This window comes from Erpetoichthys calabaricus, chromosome 2 (genome assembly GCF_900747795.2).
Source record: "Erpetoichthys calabaricus chromosome 2, fErpCal1.3, whole genome shotgun sequence".
Lineage (NCBI taxonomy): Eukaryota > Metazoa > Chordata > Cladistia > Polypteriformes > Polypteridae > Erpetoichthys > Erpetoichthys calabaricus.
In genome coordinates, this window is record NC_041395.2 from 213,837,848 (window position 1) to 213,864,124 (window position 26,277).

General features: G+C 37.9%; 1 protein-coding gene across 1 annotated transcript in view; it reads left to right on the plus strand.

Annotated features, from left to right (window-relative positions):
• The window catches only part of LOC127526646 (uncharacterized), a 103,181-nt gene that overhangs the window by 9,289 nt on the left and 67,615 nt on the right, over positions 1-26,277 (plus strand). The window contains exons 3-7 of the mRNA XM_051922588.1: positions 8,400-8,482; positions 10,451-10,472; positions 10,723-10,762; positions 20,384-20,630; positions 20,904-20,969. Of these exons, the coding sequence (XP_051778548.1) occupies positions 8,400-8,482; positions 10,451-10,472; positions 10,723-10,762; positions 20,384-20,630; positions 20,904-20,969 (458 nt within the window). The remainder of the gene's footprint in view (positions 1-8,399; positions 8,483-10,450; positions 10,473-10,722; positions 10,763-20,383; positions 20,631-20,903; positions 20,970-26,277) is intronic.

Consider the following 26,277-nt stretch of genomic DNA (forward strand, 5'->3'; position numbering starts at 1 on the left):
GTGGATTTATGGAAAATTAATAATGTCATAAACATATCTGCTGAGGCAGATTGATGTCACACTACACCATTTATAAGCCCCAAGGGTGCCATTAGTGGGCTATTGACACATGAGGCTTATGTAAGTTTTCTTCCCATTAACCATACAGCTACAGTATGCTGACCTCAGTGTATGGTTATTTATAAAGCAGTAAAGATTAATAACCCATACTAAAACAAACCTACCATCACATTCTTTTCAAATGGAAGTGATACAGTATCTAAAGTAAACATTTATAAAAAAGCAAAAAAAAAGCATGAATAAATATCTTTAATAGTAATGTTCATTGTTTATAATCTATTTAGGAATTGGAATGAGATGTAAAAAATAATAGGCACAAAATGAAAATCCATTAGTGATGCATAACATAACATAATGGTCTCAAGCCCACTGAATCCAGTTCAGGAGGTGGAGTCAGGAGGTGGTAGAACCTATCAGACATAAGGCAGAACTAGCTCTGGATGGGGCTTCGGAGGTCCAATTTGCATATAAACCAGCATGGGCTGGTATGGAACGTTTACATTTACATGTCTGTTGCTCACTCACTCACTGTACATGGTCCTCAACATAGAAAGAGGATGGATCACGTATCAACCCTATATCGACACTTTCCACCCCTTACTTTTATATTACTGAACCATGAGACCATGATCTGCAGTAATCTATTCATGGTGTCCATTGTAAGGTCTCTCTTTGACTTTTTCCCCATTGGTGTCGGGTTTAAGCCTTCTGGATTGGTGTCAGGCATGGACTGTAACAGACTGGCAAAATATATGTTTTAATGAGCCTTTCTGCTCCTTTGGGGTTGATGGCTGGATGTGATCATAGAAATTATGTTGGCTGCAGTGCAATCAGACAAAATTCTCAAAAGATACACTGCCCAAAACTAAAATGCTGTAGTAATGGGTTCAATTTCCTATGACAGTGGTTGCATCTGTTTCTAATCCCAAAATGTCACCCATCATCTGACATTTCAAGGCAGGTCTTCTCATTCCTCCACGGTTGCATTTCACAGGATTTCCCTTGTAATGTCAGAACTCCCCCCAATGATGTGTACCCCTACACGTGTTGCCAAAAGAGAATGTGTGGGACATTCTACGTTTTCCACAACCCAGAGAACTATTGACTCCCTGGAGGAGAAGTTGAGAGTTATTAGAGGGTTGTTAATTCAAGATACCCTTCAAAGACCTGATGGAGAATTGGGGAAAACTCCATCTAGTGAGATGTCAGTTACTGATTAAGTACATTGGTGTACCACATCAGTTAAGAGGCACAGCTTGTTCAGAGAAGTAGTGTACAAGCTCCAATTCTATACCTCTAAACCTAGAAAAACTTACATCTTCCTCTTATTTTTAGACTTTGACCTTGGTGAATAGCCTCCAATTTGATCACTTGTCTTTTAAATTTTCTAGGGGTTATAATAAATCTAAATTTTTCACATCTGATAAATGAAAGTGACATTTGTTAGAATAAAATCTAAAGTGACTTTGTAAAGTGCATCAAGATGGTGTAAGTGTACTTCCTACCTAAAGGATTAGACGATTACCGTATTTCATCCAACTAGGCAGTAAATATAGGTGCTGTGTGGCTTTAGCAGTCTGTCCAACACAGGTGGTGTCCTTACCTTTGAGGGTTAAAGGGAAGGATGTTGTTCTGCAAGTGTCCACTGAAGGTGCTGAAATATGTTTTTCTCCTTTGTGAAATCCATGAAAAGAAACATCCAAAACTTTTTTTCTTTGCTGCTAACCATTATTTGGAAACAGAAGTCACTCGATTAGATATTCAACCCTTTGTAGGGGGTGAGTATCTGGGAGTGTTTTTTTGAGCTGCCTAAATTGTACAAATATAACTGGAATAGACCCTAGACTAGGATATTCCTTTGTTATGCCTAAATTAAACATTTTCTGCTCTTCCAGGTTCACTTAATTTATTTTTTTGTAGGGATACAAAGTGATTGTTCTTTGACCACTGCCCTAGTCAAATTCCACTTGTGGTGCACAGTATGTGATAAAACTTTGTAAGACGCTATGGGTTGCTGTTGCCCCTTTAAACCCAACAGACAGACGTACAGGACACAGGTTAAAAGCACAAAGAAGTATTTTTAATTCTTCTCTTCTCCAGTAGTGCTCCCCAAGCACCATATCCACAGTAAACAGGCAAGTGAAAAGTAATACACAATAATATTAATAATTCTCTCCTCCACACCTCCCAGCAAGCTCTGTCCTACACCTTCCGACTCCGGCTTGCTTGCTGGGTCTTCAACCGTCCTTTAAATAGTGCCCAAATCGGAAGTGCTTCTGTTCTTCCTCCCACATGAATTGCCAGCATTCCCAGGTCAGATGGAGAATTCAAGTTCTTTAGTCAGCCCAGAAGTACTTCGGGGTTTCCATCCTCATTACTACCTAGTACTTCTGGGCTATAAGGAAAGCAATGAGTCCTCAGGTCCTTCGACGGCTCCCCCTGGCGGCACCCACGGCACCCAACAGGGCTGAGAATCTGAACTCCATGTCCCAGGATGCCCTGCAGGAATCTGGGGCACTGCTACACTCCAGGGAAGCTGCCATCTAGCATTTTGGGGGAGACAGTGCCGACAACTAGCTGCCTTACCCCATCCTTCCATTCCAGGGGCATCCCGGCAGGGTTGAACTGCCTGCCGTCTCCCACAACTTCTAAGTCCTCAAATTCATAGCATTTTACAGTACTTGAACCAAGCAGGATGCCTGGGACCTCTCTAAAATCACACTGAAGCTTCTTTCTCCAATGTGGCTCTTTGTCAGCCCAACCCTTGGAAAGGGTCTTAAAGAGTTCACTTTGAGAACAAGCTAGGCTTCTTCGGGGGGACTAAAAACAAGATCACAGTACATGACTTTAGCTCTGGGATGTCTCAGATTTGCAAACTGCATTTACTGATCTCGTTGCTAGATAATGTCAGTTTACACAACCGAAAAGCCACGTCACATTTACCATCTAAGTGCGGACTTTCTAGCACAGACTCTTTCTCTGACAGATGAATAACATGCTGCCTGATGGAGTCTGTGCTGTAAAAAGTTTCAATTCTGTTGTGGTAAAGCAAAACACATCAGACAGATTTGCTTCTCTTCTGTTTATGATGTCCAAAACCCCCGTGTTCTTTATTCCACCTTGCTGCTATCTATGTATTGAACTTTTGGTTGAGTATTCATTGGTTGTCAGTTCTCATCCACACAAGCCCACCCCCTATGACTAAACAGAAAATCAGACCTGTTTGATTTGATCAGAGTTAGTCGCAGACTTTAGTCACGTTACACAACCGGCTTTACAGATAGTGTGTCATTGACTGCCTCTAAATCACTCAGATTATACATTATAGAAAACTGCATAATGTGACATGGCATTAAAACTCTTAATTCCCCAATGTAGACAACAGTTACTGAGGAAGTCGATTAAACTGTATAGAACTACATGTTACATTACTATCATTTACACTTTCCAGAACAAGTAGAAAATTATATATAAATGTGTTTTAATAATATATCATCTTTCATCAATATCCTTATTTATCCTTTTTCAACTAGTTTAATACTGGCCTACACCTACATACAGTGCCTTTCCTTTTTATCCTCACGTGTCTGAACCTCCCTCTGTCAAGCAAATCCCGCAAAGCCTGCTTTTGAAACTATTTGCAAAGCGCTTTGCTCACCTCTTGTCCGTTTTTATACTTTCTGTCTTTGTGGACAACTCTCAGTATGGCTTCTACAGTTTTACTCCTTCTCGTTTGTCTGACACTTGCACTTCCTCTTTCAATTGTGACACTAAAGCCAAACTGACCAATCACGTCAAAGCCAAACTGACCAATCAGACTACCTGTGGTAGCTGGATATACAGTCCTTAGTGTTTTATTATATAGTAGATTGCTCACTGACAAATTCTGGGAGCAGAAGAAAATCAATGCAATTTTTTTTTTAATTTGGCTCAAGCTGCTGTCTATAGATGAGTAATCTTTTGTATTGTGATGTGTATGTTCTCATGTAGTGTATTTGAAAAGAAACAAGTTAGAAAATGTAGCATTGGTATAAAATTCAGGTGCCTTCAGGGACTTAGTGATCTGATTTGAACTGTTTAAACATTTTTAACAATGTCTCTTATTTAAAAATAACAATGACAATAGAATGCAAATACAAGTGTTAGTAAAGTACAATAAATACATGTTCTTACCAATACTATAATGAGCATAGCAACAGGAGAAGCAGGAACACATACACACACAGAGGGACCATGCAGGATATGCTGGTTTGAGCCCTCTCACACACATTGTTTAACATCAGAACATAGATCAGGTAGATTACTAAACCCTAGAATGTTGATACAAATGTCCATGCAGTTAGGGTCCTCAGCGATTGCTACCCAAAACAACAAATATGCTGCTAAACAGCAGGATAGGTCATACCTCACCTTGTGCTATCCCCTCTGCATGCACACTTGGGGTGATCACACCTGCTGACTTCTGGCCACCTCTTTGTGATCCCCTTTCAATATTCCCATCAGTGCTGCTGCCTTTTTGTTCACTCCACCACACACAGCACTATGGCTTCTCTGCTCTTGTCACCTACATTGATGTCCTCTTCATGCAGACTGCTTTCACAATCACCTTCTGCTGCTTGGAACCATATGAAATCTTGACCCTTGCAGACATTCTGTTTAAATAACCCATTCTGTGGGGAAGTCCAGCCCCTGAAAAGTGCTCCCTATTGTTATACTATGTTTTGTTATTTAAGTTTAATGTCACTGTTCTCTGTGCCCACTGTTATGGACTCATTCATACAGGCTGACCAAGTATGATACACAGGGGCACAGCATCAGCATTTAGAATTGCCGAGCCAAGCACAGGACAAGAGAGCCAAAGACAACTGGAGAATTGAATAGTCAGTCTAAGAGCAGGCTAGTATATTTCTGTCTTCTGTCAGCACACCATTCTCTTTCCTTGTTGGGAGAATGAGAACTGTATGTAGGCATTGAGCTATTCCTGTATTTTTTGAAGGTGGGGTTTGAGTCCTTTCCTGTCCTTGTTTGGATCCGGAGCCAAGAGCCTGCACATGGAGCAACCAGTATATAAGAATGGACCTATGGCCAACACACTTTGAAGCCGCCGGGCGGAAGATTATGTCTTCCGTCCGGTTAAAATCCTTTCAGCGTGGCAAACGAAAGATGGCAGACTGCATTGATCAAGACGCCCACATGCTTGAGAGTCTGTCATAAGCTTCCTGTTTGTAATACCGCGTGAACCCATCAATAAAGAGCTAGATTATCCTTTATGCTTCTCGTGTAATCTTGTAGCCGTCATATTGCATGAGGGGTGGGGATAATACCTTTTTTATTTATAATTATTTAAATTCAGGTTAATTAAAATGCCGCAATTCAAAAGATCACATTTCCAGAGAGCTAATGCCTCATAAGGAAACACCTATAAAGCTGTTGGTCAGACAGGATGCGTTTAGAGAGTGTTATGCCCATAAGGTGGTTCCACATCTTCCCCAAGCATGTTCCTGTTCAACAATACTGCAGGTACTTGACCCCATGTGACTGATAAGTGCTTCATAAGTAATTCTTACTGAAACAGTACTTTACAATGTCATGTGGTTAAAAAAGAAGCCCAAAATGGCTTGTGGTGGTTCAATAGCTTTCATGGATAGCAGAGTCCAGCTCAAAATAATGTAAAAATGACATTGATTGATAGATTAATTGTTGGTTATAGAGAGTCTGTGGCTAACAGTAATTAAAATTTCTTAAAAATAATATTTTTTAAAGAAGTACCCGAGGGAGAGCTAAAATCTGAACTGAGGTGTCTGGGTAAAATTTGTAGCTTCTTTGGACCATAATGCCTTTGGGTTGTTTTTAGTGTAACATAAATAGTGAGGTACAAATGTATTCACTCTATGCTTACATAATTCCTTTCCTCTTACAAAATCTTTTTGGAAAATTTCATATAATGTGAAAAGTGTCTAGTATGATCGCCATATCTCTCTGCCTGTTAGTCTGCATGAAAAAACTGGGTTTCCAGTAGATTGATTTTGTTGAAATTTGTCATACTTATTCTTCATGAAATTTGGTCTGTATAGTTAAACTTTCATTAATGAATCTTGAATATAACACACTGTACACATTTTTGAAATGTCAAAACATCCCTTTGAGAAGAAGTGCTCAATTTGTGAACTCGTCTATCTTAAAACAGGGACAAATTCTGTGTGACTTCAATTATGAATTAGTTTACTGTTTTCATTTTACCTTGAGAGTGATTATTTCAACTTCTATATATTTTACTTGTTTTCTTTTACTTTTTTGCCAATGCTTTTCAGTGGGAGATTTTGACAGACAGACAAACAGACATGGCCATCACATTATATGTGTGTTTCAAAGCAGCTAACCAAACCTCTGAAAGTGCTTGAATGTTACGCAACTTGTACACTTGTTTTAATATTTTTACAGTTAACTTACCTCAGACAGCAGGAGATGTGAGCTGGTGTAGCTGCGGTTTTATGCACAAGTCTCTTCTAGTGTTTGAATAGCCTGTATTGTGGGTCCATTTTGCTATCAGGGGCATCTGTTGGACAAGTAAATGAGGAAAATATGCAAAATACACAAGCTGAAGTGACCTGTCTCAAGGTAAATTTGAAACAGTTGACTAATTCATATCTCTCTATTATATAAAAAAATCCTGTGATGAGACGAGACTTTTTCAAAGAGATAATTTCAAGTCCCATGAGACGAGACTTTGGCCATGAGATTTTTTTCAAGTCCGGCCCTCCTCTCAACCATATTCAACCACACACATGGCCCTATAATCTCTCATTCGTGTGGATGTTTTTGACATTTATAAATTTTTACGTTTTCCTCACTTTAATAAGTTCCCAATAAAATAAGACTTATTATGTCCAAACCGTACTGAAGAATTTCATCCTGAAGGGTTATCAACAGAAGAAATGTGTACATGGGCAATCCTAGCACCGGGAAACGATGAAGTCAAAAGAATTAATGGTTACATGGCAAATTGGTTAAATGCGTATCAATAGACTATGCTGAAACAGTTGGTGGTGATCGTGCAGAAGATGAAAACATCAACTTACAATATCCCGAAGAATAACTACAACCGTTAACACCATCCGGTCTTCCACCACCCGAATTACTGTTGAAAGATGGATGTATCCAAGAAAGGTAATGTAGTACATCTCCCGCGGATAACATTTGACAACCAAGGAGATCTTGATATGCCATTCGTATTAAAATGTTAACAGTTTCCTGAAAGAATAGCTTTTGCAAAGACAATTAAATCACAGAGACAAACATTCGAAAAAGTCGGTTTATTTAATAGAGAAAGAAATGAAATTCACGGGCAGTTATACGTTACATTGTCATGATGTAAGTCCAAACAGAATCAAAATACAATGCAATATTGACAAAAATGTAATTTGAAAAATTGTTTTACTGAAGTTTTACAGTGAAAGTGTAAGTATTAAAAGTATTTGCGTGTTAATTTCAAATCCAAACAGAACGAAATCATATAACGCAACGAATAACTCTAATGCAAAATGAAACATAATTTACTTTCAAATTATTACGTTTTACTATTTTTTAATGTAGTTTATTGCTCACTGTAATGTAAAGTAGTTAGTTCTATTATGCATATGTAACAATTCCCATGAAAATAACAATCTGTTTAAATTGTACATTCGCATCCCCATACGCAAGCAGCTAAACCGCAAAGTGGCAAAGACCCTAGTTTAAAGAAATGTATCTGTTTTAAGATATACGAGTTTGCAAATTTCCCAATGCTTCTCCCAATGGAGATTTTGAAATTTCAATACCTTGTACAAAGCACTCTGTTCAAGACATCTCAATTAAAATTTAACTGTCCTGGCAAATTGCATTGAAGAATACGTGTGTCAAACTTCAACAAAACTGGCCCACTGGGAGCTAAGTTGTTTCATGTAGACAGGCACATAGATAGACAGACAGACATAACAATCTCAGTAGGTGCTTTTTGCATTGTAATGTGAACACACCTAAAAATGCACAGTATGAGGAAATTACATTTTGGGCTTTTTGCATCTAGTTTGGGCCAGCTCTGGCACTTCTTGTTTATGTAGCTTTCATAATGTTGCCATTTGCCTGAGTTTCACAATTTTTCTTCTTATAAGATGCAACGTCATCTTTTCTTTAAAATCAAATCTTACCGTCTCCAAATGCCACAGATTCTCATTCTGGACAAAGAGTTTAGAAATGGCAATTTTGATGTTAAGTTTAGAGATATTTGTCATCTTTAGGGAAAATGATTCAGAATATTTGTTTTGCAATTTTAACCTTTCATTATGTGTTATTCTTTACAGAAGATGAAAAGGCAATGCAGTCAGATATCAAGAAAATGCTCAATGGCTTCCCTCCTGGCTTCATTCCCCAAACAGAAAATGTGGTAAGTACCTTCAAAACATTCAACATGATGAAATGACACAGGAATTTCCAAAGCAAATGGGGGGCTCAAACATTCCTGAAATTGTTGAAAAAAATATTATAAAAGTTACAATAATTTACTTTGAGTCACCTTCAGAAAACTCTACTTAAGTTGCAAATCACTTGCCTCAGTGCTTCTCCCATTCCTTGAAATATTTCCTGTACTCATTTGTTACCATGTCTAGAGCCTCTTGTATGTCTTCCTGAATTTCTTCCACAGTAGAAAAATCTTCTTTTCTTCAGTCTCAATATTAATTTTTAGAACGAAAAGACATCACAGGGAGGAGATATAGGGAAAGGAAAAACCACATAGTTTTTGGTCAAAATCTCTTTGGCTGACAACACGGTAATTCCAGGTGCATTGCCATGGTGCAAAAGCCAGTTTTGGATGAGTCACTTCTCCAGACATTTTATCCTGATGCTTTCCCATAGATGCTCTAGCATTTCAGTGTAACGTTGCTGCTTAATGGTCTGTCCATGGGGAACAAACACTTTATAAAGAAATCCATCAATTTTGAAAAATGCGATCATCATTGTCTTGATGTTCGCTTTGAAAAGAAAACTCGACCAGGTCAACCAACTATGATACCTGGCCACATATTCGAGAACTACACCCTGCTCTTTTGGGTTAATTGTTTCAGAGAATTTTGGGGTGCCCCCTCATATATAAATTATTGTTTTACTTACAATTCCATAGATATTCCCCTTTAGTTATCCATTAACAGAAATGATTGTTCTTATTGTGGATGACACAGTGGCAAATGTCCAGTTCAGCTGCCTGTCTGTGGAATTTGTTGTTTTTCTCTTGGTGTACTGGATTTCCTCCCATATGCCAGAAATGACCCTATGCATCCACATCAACATTCCTTGTGATGAACTGGTGCCCAGTCGTCTTGGTTTCAGGCTTGGGCTTAGAGTTGCCAGATTTGGTTCTAACCTCCAAGATTCTTTAACTACTATAAACTGAACAGATTTGAAGATGGATGCATGGATCTTTGTATTTTCCAGTTATGAACTTATTTTCCACTTAGACATTTCCCAGCCATTTTCCCCCATTCATCTCTTCAGTTTGAAAAAATTAAGGTATATGTTAAGATTGGTCTGTTGTTTAAAATGTGACCACATTAAAAATTAAACTCTATTTCCAATTCCCTACATCTTTAGTGTTTTATTTACATTTAATTACAATCTACATCTTTAGTGCTTTAATTTTAAACTTGCATGTAAATTGTCTCAAAAATGTACTTTTTAACTGTATTATTAAGTTGTATTTTATTACATTTTAACTTTTACAGTTCCTGATAATTACAATTCTAAAAAATGTAATACTAGTATTAATTAATACTCCATTAAATAATAATGTTTGTTTAGACAGACCACAAGCCGCTTCTTATTTTTTTTTTAATTTATTCATTCAATTATTTTCTAACTCACTTATGCAGTTCAAGGTTGGTGTGTATCACATGAGCCCTGCCTGCAACAAACATGAAGACATGAACTCACACATATTGCATCATTTTAGAGATACCAGCATGACTTTAGGAAAGAAAAATATCAGTTCTCAGAAGAAACCCACCAAAGCATGGACTGCACATGTAAACTCTACACAGGAAATGGCCAGAACTGGGAGTTGTGATGTTTGACTTTTATTTGTGAAAGAATTACTTCTTAAGTGTATTCTGATGAATTTCTGATTCATGTAGCTTTAAAATAGATATTGGAAATTTAAAGTTAATTCTGCCAAGGAGGGATGCTAACATATAATATAAAAAATGAGTGCTCTATTTGTTGCCAGAATCTGTTAGTCTCATTGTGAAGGTCAAATGCCTAATGAAGGCACATTGGAGAGACGCAGTTTGTTAAATTATATGATCAGGTTATAAAGCATCAAGCACACTTCTTATATACCGTGTTCCTTCTGCTTTTTCAGGTGTCACGATGCTACGGAAATGGTGAGTAAGGCAAATTTGACAGGTGACAATATTTTTTGGGATTTAGAGCCTAGGCTTCCAACTTTTTTGCATCAATAGTAAGATCTGATGTGCTTTTAAACTACTGGGTCCCTAGACTCGGTCTTAATGTGCTCTGTCAATGGGTCTGGTGTGCACATTGGTGGTGTAAAATAATAACCTTACATTGAATGATTTATTTTTGAAAGCACAAATATTGATAACTTTTTAACCTGTGCCACCCTTTTTTCAGATAAAAGCCTGCCAGAAAACCTAGAAAATCTCATTGTCAAGTAAGTGTTCATGTACATTTATGCATATTATAGCAGAAATAAAATCACAAGCCGACACTAACAACTAGTATCCACAACTTTCTGAACTAAACCAACTTCCTTTAACTTAAAAGAACAAGCAGCTTGTTTTATGGCTGTTTGATTCTCAAAGAGCTTCTGTAAAAGGCCAAATTTCCCCCGGGGACAAATAAAGTTTTATCTATCTATCTATCTATCTATCTATCTATCTATCTATCTATCTATCTATCTATCTATCTATCTATCTATCTATCTATCTATCTATCTATCTATCTATCTATCTATCTATCTATCTATCTATCTATCTATCTATCTATCTATCGGGCTGATAATCTTGTGATTTTAGGCTTAGAACCAAACAAAGGATTTATATACAGTATATATCTTCTTCATCTTTTCCCACTTCCATGTGGAGTCAATTTGCCTGATCAACCTTTTCCAAACAACTTGATCCTGTACCTCCTCCCCAGTCAAGCCCTTTTCTTTCAGATCTTCTTTTACTTTACCCATCCACCTCTGCGTTGGCCTCCCTCGCTTTCTCTTCCCATGTACTTCTGTTTCAATCACTCTTTTGCCTAGATATTCCTTATCTCTCCTAATTACATGTCCATAACACTTGAACCTACTTTCCTGTACTTTCTTGGATATCTCTCTTATTGTACCTCTGATAGTGTTATTTCTTATCCTGTCCTCTTTTGCAACTGCACACATCCATCTCAACATTCTCATTTCTCATATATGTAACAATATATACATACAGTGGGTACGGAAAATATTCAGACCCCCTTCAATTTTTCACTCTTTGTTATATTGCAGCCATTTGCTAAAATCATTTAAATTAATTTTTTCCCTCATTAATGTACACACAGCACCCCATATTGACAGACAAAAAAAATAATTTTTGAAATTGTTGCAGATTTATTAAAAAAGAAAAACTGAAATATCACATGGTCCTAAGTATTCAGACCCTTTGCTCAGTATTTAGTAGAAGCACCCTTTTGAGCTAATACAGCCATGAGTCTTCTTGGGAAAGATGCAACAAGTTTTTCACACTTGGATTTGGGGATCCTCTGCCATTCCTCCTTGCAGATCCTCTCCAGTTCTGTCAGGTTGGATGGTAAACGTTGGTGGACAGCCATTTTTAGGTCTCTCCAGAGATGCTCAATTGGGTTTAAGTCAGGGCTCTGGCTGGGCCATTCAAGAACAGTCACAGAGTTGTTGTGAAGCCACTCCTTCGTTATTTTAGCTGTGTGCTTAGGGTCATTGTCTTGTTGGAAGGTAAACCTTCGGCCCAGTCTGAGGTCCTTAGCACTCTGGAGAAGGTTTTTGTCCAGGATATCCCTGTACTTGGCCGCATTCATCTTTCCCTCGATTGCAACCAGTCGTCCTGTCCCTGCAGCTGAAAAACACCCCCACAGCATGATGCTGCCACCGCCATGCTTCACTGTGGGGACTGTATTGGACAAGTGATGAGCAGTGCCTGGTTGTCTCCACACATACCGCTTAGAATTAAGGCCAACTCCCGCATGGAGTTTGCTAAAAGACACCTGAAGGACTCTGAGATGGTGAGAAATAAGATTCTCTGGTCTGATGAGACCAAGATAGAACTTTTTGGCCTTAATTCTAAGCGGTATGTGTGGAGACAAATATCAGAACCACTCTCTTCTTTTAATGCAAATGCTGTTTATCCTCTTTTTGTTTTTTCATTTTGCTTCTTATATTAATCTGTGTTGTCATTAACAGTGTAGTGACCCTCTGAAATATTCATTCCTTAAGTGTCTGGTCAGTCTTTTGGGTGGAATTCCTTCCACAAACAACAAGGAAGTGGCTATAGCTATATATAGCTGCTCGTAGTCTTTATAGCTTGATCTCACTAGGCTTAGCAGACTCCCTGGAACCTCCAATTCCTTCCTCATGAGAAGACACAGTGAACTGTGACTAACTATATGTACTTATACATATATAAATATATATTTTTTGTGGTACGGTGCATTATGGAAATTATCTATTTGAAAATGGTTGGACTTTAGTTATAAAGGGAAGTGCATGATTAGCAGCATTGCTTAAGTAGGCTCTAGTATTCAAATTCACTGGTCTACAAAAAAATATTTTTTGTTCGCTACTGGAACGTCAGAGCAGTTCTTTATTAATGTTTTTACACTGATTTCATATATGAAATCGGAATTAAGCTAGCACGTCAGGTTTTTGAAATACACATCATTGACGTTTTCACACTTTTGAATATCAATATAATATATCAACATGATATCTACAGTTTTGACTCTGTCCCACCAAAATTGTTTTGATGTGTTTATTCTGAAAATAAACCAGAAGATGATACCAGAGACACGTTAAAGCATATTAAGCACATTAGTTTGCACATTAGTTTGTCAATATAAAAGTGAGGTCAGTGTGCCCAAAAATGTTTGAGGCACTTGCTTTTGCACTTGTACTGCACATCCATCTCTCTTTGCAAGAACCAACAGTAGTCACCCATCATGCTCAGAGTGAATTTTTCCCGATATCGGTTTTCCATCACCTTTATATCTTGATTAAATCTTTCCCTATACTCATCGCTGACATCTCCCAGATTTGGTGGAAAAAAGTCGAGATGAGAATGTAAAAAATGCATCTTCAGTGACATTCTGGCTCCTATAAGCTGATACGCTTTCAGCAGGATCTCCACAAGCTCAGCATTATTCTCTGCTCTGTGACCGTCAAGAAAATTCTGGACAACCCACACAAATCCTTTCCATGCTGCTGATTCAGTGGGCTTCAGTTTCCTTTTGAACTCATCGTCAAGCATCAATTTGTGGATTTCAGGAACAACAAAAACACCTTCTTTAATTTTGGGTTCACTTTTCTCGAGACCAAACTTATTTCTTAAATGCTGATAAGCATTGCTGTTTCTGTCTGTCGCCTTGACAAAATTTTCAAAGTAATGGTGAATCTAATGAACAAAATGTCCTGAAATGCAATGTTATGTTTAACAGTAAAACCTCTACCTACTGCCCTGTCATGTCTGAGTTGTGTCATTATGCTTTAGAGTCATATAAGACCTGGTAATCAGTAACAAATATTTTTTCTGCTAATTAACAATTAATAATTTTTAGATAAAATGAATAATGACAAGGTAAACAGCTCACAGCTGTAAGTAACGTGTGGCAAATTCTTTTATCTCAATGGCATCCCTAGTGGAATTACTGGTATTTATCAAAATAGTTATCCGCCTTTACTGTCCAGTCACCCTAGTTGTCCAAGACCTGGAACATCATAACTAAAAAACGGGACGTGCAGGACGAAAACGGAAAAGATGCACCAGATATTTGTGTTGTGAGAAAATGCAAATGCATACATATACAAGGCTCTGGCCACCTACAGTCTTGGCCACTGACATCCAACAACTTAATGTTAATTAGCAGGTTTTGAAACTAAATTGATATACTGCAACAGCTAACTCAGTAGATAAGATGGACAACACCCAGTATACCTCTAGGAAATGACAACTGAAAAGAAAAGACCCTACCTTAGATATTAGGTGTCCTGGAAAGACAATAATTAGGATAGACACTGAAAAGGCATTTGTGGGCTAAATGAAAACATAAATGTTTATCCATGGTGCTATAAGGCAGGCAAGCTGTGCTCTTTTTCCCACTTCACCATGGCTATAAGAGAAGTGTATTGTTATAATGTGACATTTACTGTTCTGTTCTGTTCAATGGAAGTTTTCTGCTGGTGTTTATTTTTTGGCCATTAATGTCATTTTATTCTTTTGTTTTTATTTTGCTTTACTATGTATGGCTAAAGCTTAACTGACTACAATTATTTTCATTCTATTATCCAATAAATATATTTTAACTTTACTTTGTTGACATAACAACATCAGATGCAAGGACTTTGACTTGGTGAAGTTCATACAAATAAAACAACAAAACATACAGATAACAGTAATTATTATTTCCCAACAGCCCACAACAACCAAATTACTAGACATTCATCACACCTTAAGGTCAAGATGTTAAGTTTATGAATTTCACAAGTTGTGGATAAGTACTATTATGAAATTTCATAATCCTGTTCTTGATCTATGTAAACCATTTACACAAGCAGATATCTTAAATATCTTAATTTATTTATGCTTCATTCTGCAAAGACAGAGTGTGTAGGTAGCACCAATGATTATAAAAGAAGTACACACCGTTGCCTCTTGCTGCATCCTTTCCTCCACAGGGAGATTACAATATGAATCTGTGATGAAGAAGATCAACACTGATATATTGAGTTTGGTGACATACAGAAATTCTTTTAGAATCTCACAAAGCACAGCCTCAAGGTGTTCTTAACTATACTCTTGAAGATTATTCAGACAACACAATTCAATCACTTCTGATACACAATGTGTTATGGAACTCACAAGTGTGCATTATTCCAGAATTAGCATTTGAAAGGTAGTGATTCAGGTACAACAAGTAAAGGAGTGGTGATAGGACACAGCTCTGTGTGGTACCTACATTTAGAGATGTTCTTCAGCTTCATCACTGTTTTGTCATGGAATCATACCATGATCAGTCCCAATTCAGGAATTTAAACTGTGGTAACTGCCAGTGGCCAGGTCTGAACTCATGACATCTGGATGACAAGGTCCTCAGAGAGTTTAATTTTTACACCATGAGCAATAGGAGAGCTCCCGTGCTGTGTGCAGGGACTGCCTCTAAACACCGCTAGTGGTGACTTAATGTTGACTTAATTCATTCTTACTCAGTCATCACCTTTTACACTGCAATGCCACTACACTCCATCCATCCACAGTGAAAATTTATTTATTTATGTTCTGCTACTTGTATTTATTTATTTATGCATCATCTTCTTAGTGTCTTATTGCATATTATTACCTGTACATATAGTACTGTGCAAAAGTTTTAGGCAGGTGTGAAAAAATGCTGTAAACAAAGAATGCTTTCAGAAATATAAATAATGATTGTTTGTTGTTATCAATTTACAAAATGCAAAGTGAGCGAACAAAAGAAAAATCTAAATCAAATCAATATTTGGTGTTACTACCTTTTGCCTTCAAACCAGCATCAATTCTTATAGGTACACTTGCACAAAGTGAGGGATTTTGTAGGATTCTAGTCAGGTGTATGATCAACCAATTATACCAAACAGGTGCTAATGATCATCAATGTTGCATGTAGGTTGAAACACAGTCAATAACTGAAACAGAAACAGCTGTGTAGGAGGCTTAAAACTGGGCGAGGAACAGCCAAACTCTGCTACCAAGGTGAGGTTGTGGAAGACAGTTTCATGTCATGGCAAGATTGAGCACAGCAACAAGACACAAGGTAGTTATATTGCATCAGCAAGGTCTCTCCCAGACAAAGATTTCAAAGCAGACTGGGGTTTCAAGATGTGCTGTTCAAGCTCGTTTGAAGAAGCACGAAGAAACGGGCAACATTGAGGATCGTAGACGCAGTGGTCGGCCAAGGAAACTTAGTGCAGCAGATGAAAGACACATCAAGTTTATTACCCTTCGAAAACGGAAGATGTCCAGCAGTGCCATCAGCTCAGAACCGGCAGAAATCAGTGGGACCCAGGTACACCCATCTACTGTCCGGAGAAGTCTGGCCAGAAGTGGTCTTCATGGAAGAGTTGCAGCCAAAAAGCCATACCTCCGACGTGGAAACAAGGCCAAGCGACTCAAGTATGCACGAAAACATAGGAACTGGGGTGCAGAAAAATGGCAGCAGGTGCTCTGGACTGATAGGTCAAAATTTAAAATATTTGGCTGTAGCAGAAGGCAGTTTCTTCGTCGAAGGGCTGGAGAGCAGTACAATAATGAGTGTCTTCAGGCAACAGTGAAGCACGGTGGAGTTTCCTTGAACGTTTGGGGCTGCATTTCTGCAAATGGAGTTGGAGATTTGGTCAGGATTAATGGTGTTCTCAATGCTGAGAAATACAGGCAGATACTTATCCATCATGCAATACCATCAGGGAGGTCGTATGATTGGCCCCAAATTTATTCTGCAGCAGGACAACGACCCCAAACATACAGCCAAAGTCATTAAGAACTATCTTCAGTGTAAAGAAGAACAAGAAGTCCTGAAAGTGATGGTATGGCCCCCACAGAGCCCTGATCTCAACATCACCGAGTGTGTCTGGGATTACATGAAGAGACAGAAGGATGTGAGGAAGCCTACATCCACAAAAGATCTGTGGTTAGTTCTCCAAGATGTTTGGAACAACCTATCAGCTGAGTTCCTTCAAAAACTGCGTGCAAGTGTACCTAGAAGAATTGATGCTGTTTTGAAGGCAAAGGGTGGTCACACCAAATATTGATTTGATTTAGATTTCTCTTTAGTTCATTCACTGCATTTTGTTGATTGATGAAAATAAATGATTAACACTTCCATTTTTGAAAGCATTCTTTGTTTACAGCATTTTTTCACACCTGCCTAAAACTTTTGCACAGTACTGTACATCCCTGCTTCCTCTTCCTCACAAATACTGCATAAGAATTTCACTATGCTCTTGCAGTGTATGTGATAATAAAGATCTCCAAACTAATCTAATGTAATCTTATGGACAGGAGGGCAGTCTCCCCCAGCAGTGTCCTCTTGTGGCACCCAAGGACCTAAGCTAAGTGTTTTGTTGTGGAATCACACCATGATCTGTCCTTGACATGTTGACTGTGATAACTGTCAGCGGCCAGCCAGAAGCTCCTTTTTTGCTGTGAGTGTAGGAGTCGCTCTCAACCTAAAAAAGGGAGCTTCTTCCTTGGGCCTTTGTAACTCAGACATTGTGTGTTTGTGTCTGGCCACTAGAATTTGCCAAAGTGCAAATGACCAGTATAACCACAAAGAGGCGCCCCAAACCACAGGCACAATAGCACACAGCACAACTTTGATCTCAGATAAACATAATTTCATCTGCCACAAATCTGCCCAAGCCTGTATGCTATCCAAGTCCTTCTGTAATGATATAACGGATTCCAAATTATCTGCTAATCCACCTATCTTGGTATCATTTGCAAATTTAACCAGCTTGTTGCTTATATTCCTGTCCAAATTATTTATATATATTAAAAATAGTAGCTGCCCTAGCACTGAACCCTGTGGAACACCACTCTTAACATCAGCCAATTCTGATGAGGTTCCTCGCACCGTCACCCTCTGCTTCCTGTGTCTGAGCCAGTTCTGTACCCATCTAAAAACATCACCCTGAACTCCAACTTCTTTTAATTTGATGCCCAACCTCTCATGTGACACCTTATCAAATACTTTCTGAAAGTCAAGATAAATATTATCATATGCTCCACTTTGATCATATTCTTTTGTTGCCTCCTCATAGATTTCCAGCATGTTAGTAAAACATGACCTTCCTCTTCTGAACCCATGCAGACTATTCCTAATAACTCCTGTCCTTGCCAGGTGTTGCTCAATCTTTTCCTTAATAATTCCTTCCATTAATTTTCCTGTGATGCATGTTAAGCTTATTGGCCTATAGATGCTTGGATCTGCCCTGTGACCCTTTTTATATAATATGATAATATTTGCCATTTTGCAGTCCTTCGGAATCTCTCCAGTGTGCAGTGACTTCCTAAAAATATGTGTCAAGGGTTTACAGTATATATGTACTCGCTAGCCTCCTTAAGAACTTGAGGATAAATATTATCTGGTCTTGATGATGTTGATTTCAGCTTATTTAATCTGAGCAGCACTTCTCCCTCTACAATTTCCAAATCTCTTAGTACCTCCTTAGTAGTCCTGTTTACCTCTGGGAGGTTATCCACTTCCTCACTCGTGAAGACCTCAGAAAAATGCAAGTTTAGGGCAGCCGCTATTTCATTGTCTGAATCTTTTAATTCCCCTTTACTATTTCAGATGCACTTCGCCTCCTCCTTGACTGTTTTTTTACTACTAAAATACTGAAAGAATCTCTTAGAGACTTTTTTAACCTTATCTGCTGTTTTCTTCTCCAACTGTCTTTTAGCCTCCCTGATATCCTTCTTAATGGTTGCCCTCATGTTCTCATACGCTCTACGATTCTCTTTGCAGTCATTAGCCTTATATGAATTATAAAGCATTCCTTTGCAGCTTCATTTTTAAATCTTTATCAATCCACTGTGTATTTTTTTTAATTTCCTATTAATTCCAAACTTAGGTATGTATCTGTCCTGCATTACATGTAGAACATTTTTAAACCTGTTCCACTGTCTCCACCCTTCAAAGCTTATCCCAGTCTATCCTCCTTAGACTTTGCCGCATCTGTTCAAAATTTACCCTACCAAAGTTCAACTTAACAATTTTAGTATTTGCAACTGCACTCTTACAAAACAATGAGAACTACATTATATTATGGTCACTTGACTCCCTTAGTGGTTCAATCACCTCTACACCCTCAATTCTATCTTGATCATTACAAAATACTAAATCCAGACAAGCATTACCCCATGTTGGTGCTTTAACATACTGTGTTAAAAAACAGTCACTGATTACTTCTAAAAACTCTTGTGCTCCTCCATTTGCAAGGTTATCCTAGTTAATATTTGGATAATTAAAGTCCCCCATGAACACACATTTAGGAAATAATATTTTCTTGTGCAAATCTTCAGGGAACATAACATGTGATGCCAACATGTTTGCTGCAAAACACAGCTAGCTAACAAGGTTAGGCGACTATATCTTATGCAAGCTGCACACTTTTAAACAATTGCAGCTGACAACAGAAACTTAGATTAAAATTGCTACTTACTGAGCTCTCGACAATTGTTGCTCATCATATGGTTTGCCCTTTCTTGTATACAAACTCCTGTCCTGAATACTTTTGGTCTACACCAGCCAGCCAGTGACATATAACAGTGTAGTACTGCAAATAGATGAATCTCTTCTGGGCTGGGATTCAAACTGAGGACTATGGAGTTGTAGGGCATGTTGTGATAACCACGGCACCTCTACCTCCAATATGTTAAGTCGGTTTCACAAGTATACGGTTAACTAGTTGGTGCAGAGTAGTTTGCCAGGTAATAAGCAAGTATCCTTGGGGTTTTTCTACAGCTCCTGTTGCTTTTTTCCCCCACATTTATAATGCTGCTTTGAAATAAGTGGGTTACAAAATGGATGGATTTTGGTAAAATATTTAGGTGGCAATAAATTTCCTCTTCTGCACCTACCCACCCCATGTCTATTGACTTCTCCAATTCAAATGTTCATTTCTGCAAATTGAGGGTAGTGTGACGCACTCAGACCCAATAGATACACATGGAGTGCTGCCCCTCAAAAATAATTACACATTGCTCTGCTGATGTTCCTGGAAGATCTTGCCTCTACCGAATATGGAACATGGTCTGACTCTTATATCTATAACAATAACTGTCCATGTAGGTTAAGCACAGCCATGTTAGTAAAGGGGCAATCTGGGGGTTACAATAACAATTCATTTTTGTTGAGAGAGCATCTACACAATTTCTGCAAAATTAAAATTCTGATAAAGTGTTATGTCTGTTTAATGAATATTGGGGGGTATAGCGGTAAGGTCAGAACTTAACATGTATTTTCACATTTAAACCAATTACATATATTTCTTTGTTTTGATGTCTCTTTTCAGGTCCATCTTGCAAATTGGATCAATGATGGCAGCTAATGCTCTTAAAATAAACCAGACAGCTTTAGTCAACAAATCAGACAATAATAATACCATGATGATGCCTATGAATATGTCTATGAATATGAACATGAATATGTCTATGAATATGAACATGAATATGTCTATGAATATGAACATGAATATGAACATGAATATGCCTATGGATATGAATACGATTATGAATATGCATCAAAATATGACCATGATGGTAAGGCTACTGCATCAGTAATAAAGAGTCAGTTTCAAAAGACATTTTCTGAATTCAACTGATAATATAGTTATCAGGAAGATTTCTATTGGGAGACAGTATGGGAGAAAGAGAATGATAGAATATTTCATTACTTAGAAGGCAGGTAGGTAAGGATTATTAGAATAAAATTAAGTCCTTAAAAGATCACCTCATCAACAACATTTTATGTAATTGTTAATTTTACTGGAATAGAAGGTTAAAGTGGCAATTAATGTTCTCTTTTAAACACAGAAACCAGGAAACATCGTGAACTGCACCTTTTTCCTGGTTATGCTGGAACTCATACGGAACACCACTGTGAGTAATCCTTCTAAATAACTGACCCCTTAAGTGTAAAGCACTGAACCAGTTTCTCATCTGGAAAAAGTCAGAAAAGAAGTTCCCGAAGTAAATGTTTGGTAACACATTAGTTTAGGTACTGCAAAAATACATTTTAAATCATGTACTATCATGTAACAAGACAGTAACAAACTTTTGTTTGGTCTTAATAACATTTACAAAGCATCCATTAAGTGTTTATTCATCTCTGCAGTATGGCCTACTAAAATGACTTCACTTTGGATTGGTCTGAGGTGGCTTAACTGAGTCACACTTCTATTGGTATTACATATTTAGTATAAAACCTGTAAATCCTTCATATTCACAATTAATTTTACCAGCATATCAATATGCCACACTGCCTAAAGGTGAATGACCAGTTCATTGTAAAAGCTAGTAAGACCAAAAAGAGCCTTTGTTAAGGTCTTGTTGTGTAGCAGAATACGAGTGCAGTACCTAAACTAAAGTGTTACTAAATGTTCTTCTGACTCCTAAACTGATAAAACCTGACATGTTTTATAGTTTTGCTACTGTGTTCTTAGTGTTTAATGGAAAACTCAATTAACATCATGTTTTTGTGTTTGTGGTTACATGACAGTGGCCTTCCTTGTGCTTAGTATTGGTAGCATATGGTTAGAAAGTGAAAAGTTGGGTAAAATAATATCAATAATTTGAGAGCTAATCAAGGATAATATATATATTTCTCTTCTGGTTCGTCCTGCTTCCTCTTCAAAAGCGGTCCTGCCCACACGCAGCCGACACGGCATTTCTCAATTACTATTCGTCCTCTTCCAAACCCTTCCCCATGCTGCCTGTGGCTCCTCTTCAAAATCAGTCCCGCCCACACGCAGCCGACACAGCATTTCTCGATTCCTATTCCTGCTCTTCCAAATCCTTCTCCACGCTGTCTGAGGCCTCCCATACACCCCCATGCCGCTTTTCTCGATTTGTATTCCTCCTTCAGACTACCGCGTGCCCCGCTCCTCTCTTATGACCCCATTGGTGTCACGTCACCGCCCTATATCTAGCCTGACTGAGTGGCCTTTCACTTCAGCCATGTGTGCTCCTGGGAGTCTTTTCCGTAGCCTGCTCTGTCGACCATTGGCATTGGTTTCGCTCCTTGCTATTCGTTTCGCTCCGTCCTATTTTCGTTATACTGCGACGGTTGTTTCCTAAGCCTTTGTTATAAAATGAATGACAGTATCCCTAATTTCTGCCAAATACTGCCAGTTATCTTCCGCGGTTCTTGCGGTTCCCTCACCCTCTTCCATCAACAAACACAGGCTGTGGAACGAAATGAAAGTCCTAAAACTCACAAAAATATGAGAGTTCTCGAAAGTGAAACTCAATTTGTTCAATGGCTTCTTCAAGTTCGGGAAGGTAAAACTAGAGACACGGCAGAACTACCTTCTCAATGTTTACCACAACAACAAGACCCAGTTGCCAGTATCCACTATCAGCTTTATGGTGATATTAATTTCTCGACTGTGACTCCCCAAGAACTTGCTACAAGACCAATACTGAACGACGATTCTCTACATATTAACAACAAAGTTCTTGATCTTATACAGGGTGAAAAAGTGACCTTCAAGAGTGTAGATACAGTAGTCAGTGACAATCTTAATGATCAACTAACATACCCACAGGAGTTTTACACACCCTCACACCAACTGGCATGCCTCCCCATATCCTTCACCTGAAGCTGGGAGCTGTAGTTATGCTCCTCCGAAATATTATGCCATCAAAAGGTCTTTGCAACAGAGCAAGACTCATTGTTACCTGAATACATACAATATTATTGAGTGCAAACTGATTGCTATCCAAAATTCTGAAACAATCTTCATTCCCAGAATCTCTCTCCTTCCTTCCGACACCAATCTCCCTTTTAAATTTAAACGCACACAATTCCCACTCAGACTCATCTTCTCCATGACTATCAACAAGTCCCAAGGACAAACGTTTGCAAAGATTTGCGTTAATCTACAACAACCAGTCTTCAGCCACGGTCAGTTGTATGTGGCTTTTTCTAGGGTTAGATCTTTCCATTCATTATCTGTTGTCTCCACCAAAACACCTATTCACAACTCTGTCTTTCAAGAAGTATTTATTTCTTCTTGATTTCTGAATTCCTTTCTCACCGTTTTCCATTCCTATTTCTACACCGCCGTATTGTACGGCGGGCGTCGGCTAGTTGTAAATTAATCCATCAGTTTGCCCTCAGTGCTGAAGTGAATGCCCAGTGGGGGCTAGGTGGTCTTTTGGCCTTAGAACCCCTGCAGATTTTGTATTTTTTTCTACAGCCTAACTGGAGATTTTTTTGTTTGTTTTTTTCTGTCCTCCTGGCCATTTGACCTTACCTTTTTCTTTGTTACATACTGTATAGTATTATTCCTGAATCTTGTTTGTTTATGTTTTATTTTAACTTCCTTTTATTTCATTTAGTAAAGCACTTTGAGATACACTGTTTGCATAAAAATGTGCTATATAAATAAATGTTATTGTTGTTGGTCTCTTATAAATCTTAACATATTGATGCCTCGTGTTTGTTGCTACCAGACACGAAAAGAGGCCATTCCATTTATTTGCGACCATGGTTTAGAAGAACCAAACATCTCATGCAATTAACTGAACATTTTTTCCAGACTGGATGTAAAAATTACTTTTGCATGTTTGACATATTCACTGTAATGATTGCACAGGGCAGCCGCCATTTTAAGTGGGTGAGCGAAGGACAAAGTCCGGAGGACACGATACAAATACACAATGGCCAAAATGTGAGACAGAACTGGTAATCGAGATTCATAGCAAGATAGTCAGTTACAATGTTACACCTTACTTAATCCAAAATGCAAAACATAAATCAAAGTTGAAGAACAGAAAACAACTTGTAGCCAGAAAAATCTTTGAAAAAATTATGCTATAGTTTTAAGTAATTAACCACAAAGTTGTACAGTAAAACAGTGTATGATGGTAACCTTTATATTGCTGCAGTTATTACATCATTCTTAGTTCCTGGACGTCTTTCCTAGCAACAGCCTTACAGGCCTGCATTACAAAACAGCAAGCAAAGAAAAAATGGCGCCTTGGGAAAACGTATTTCAAAATTGATGACTTCAAAAATGTCCTAAATCAAAAAACAGACCAAATCATTACATTCCCAAAACAATACCTCCGTTATTATTAGAGACCAGTGAAAAGGCTGTAAAAAATAATAAGCAACTAAAAATAAATACAAAGTCCAAATCACGACAAGTTTCCTTTGGACTCTTTGAGTGCAGTGAATAAGTGGCTACAGTTAACTAACTGATTCAACCAAAGAGAAAGACAAATTCTGGACATTTTCTCATATTTCATTTTATAAACAATATTGGCGTCATGTTGGCTCAGTGGTTTACTCAGCTATTTTTTTCCCAGGTTTTCATTCAGTGAAAGACATCTCATGGCACTTACAGACTGATGAAACATCACTGGAGGTGTTCAGTGTTCCCTCTAAGTTAATCACGCTCACAGATTTTACATGGTCACGCACAAAAAGGTCCGACCTTCAAACAAAATTAAAATATTAACAAAAATTCATTTATCTAAATCAATTGCCAACCCAATATAAACAAAATTGTGCTATTTAAAACAGTCTGTGCTGTTGTTCTTTTGTCAGTCCTGCTGTTGTTTCTTTGCCAATTTCCCCATGTCAAAGTCCAAATCTGAAAAGAATTCAAGAAGTATATCAAAAAAACAGCATTTTGTGTTTATGACAGCATGGTTGATGGAATGTTTTGTTTAAACAGACTTCCTGAAAAGTGCCAGGCAAAAAAAAATTTATCTACCTGTAGATGGACGGGGTCATTTGTAAAATTTGCTTGAAAAAAGGACAATCTCAAAGGGTTATTTTCACTTTTGAACATTTGTAGTACGTTCCATTTCTCAAATATTGACTGAAAGAGGATTTAGTCTAATGAATAATCTTCTTCTTCTTTCGGCTGCTGCCGTTAGGGGTTGCCACAGCAGATCATCTTCTTCCATATCTTTCTGTCCTCTGTATCTTGTTCTGTTACGCCCGTAGTCTAATGAACAATATAAAGACAAAATCTAGAAATCTCTTAAATGCAGATCATTTGGAAAACTTGATGAGAATTAGATTCTTTTTAAATTCTGGGCAGACTGTGTAATAACAAAGCAAAGATAATGAGAACTTTTAGGGCATCCATCGGCCAACCCTGTATAACTGAAATCTTCAAAAACAGAGCAATAAAACATTAAGTTGCATCTTTCAGATGGGCGTCTGGCTATGACTACCAATGACGGTGATTCTTCCAGTTAGGACCATTTCTACCAGGAATAGGTGGGTCCAGTTGGTCAGACAACGGAAGTGATGTCACTTTTGGAAAAGCCGTCAATCTTCCAGTCTACACAGTGAGAGAAAGAGAAAGTATTATTATAGAGTGCCAACCCCTGGACCATCACCAGAGCCCTTAAACTGTCCCCTAAGCGTACATGTGTGACAGCTGTTCACAGAGTTTATAATTTATGGAAGACAGAAAATGTCAGAAGAGAAATTGTTTGAATATTCAATGAAATGTTGAGTAGAAATAAACTTTATATTTAAAAAAACTTTGCTATATCAGTTTAGGCAATTTTTCGATACTTAACACTAAATATGCAATACATTAAATAATCATATGTGTGAATTTTTTTTTGAGCTACATACAGAAAGGCATTACTAATACTGGAGCTCAAAAACTGCTGCATTTTGGAATTTGCTGCTCACATGAAGAAATATTTGCACCAGGCCACAACTTAAAGGGAACATTGGGGTTGTTCGACTTGTTCTTGTTTCTATCACTTTAAGAATTTTGGTGCTCTGAATGCTGTCATAATCCTAAATTGCATGTAATACAGTCATTATACTAACATATTTTCCAAATAAACAATAGCCACCTTTGCAGTAGGATTAATGATAATATTAATAAACGTAATGGCCCCCTAACAAACTTTGAACAAAATGCTAATCAATCATCTCAATAGTCATGTCATACAAGGTCACCTCGACTTCTTATATCCTTTCTTTTGACTCACTGACTCATGCAGCTTTGACTTTCAGTTGAAACAAGCCATCTCAGAAGAAAGACTGAACTGAAGCTGGGATTGTTGCAAGATGAAGGCAGATTTACAGTCTAGGGACTGAGTTCAGACTAACTCACTGGGGAATGAATGTTGGTTTCTGTAGGATGTCGTAGTCTTTGTTGTAGAATTTAATGTAATTTTTATAAAACAGAATAATGATTCAGAC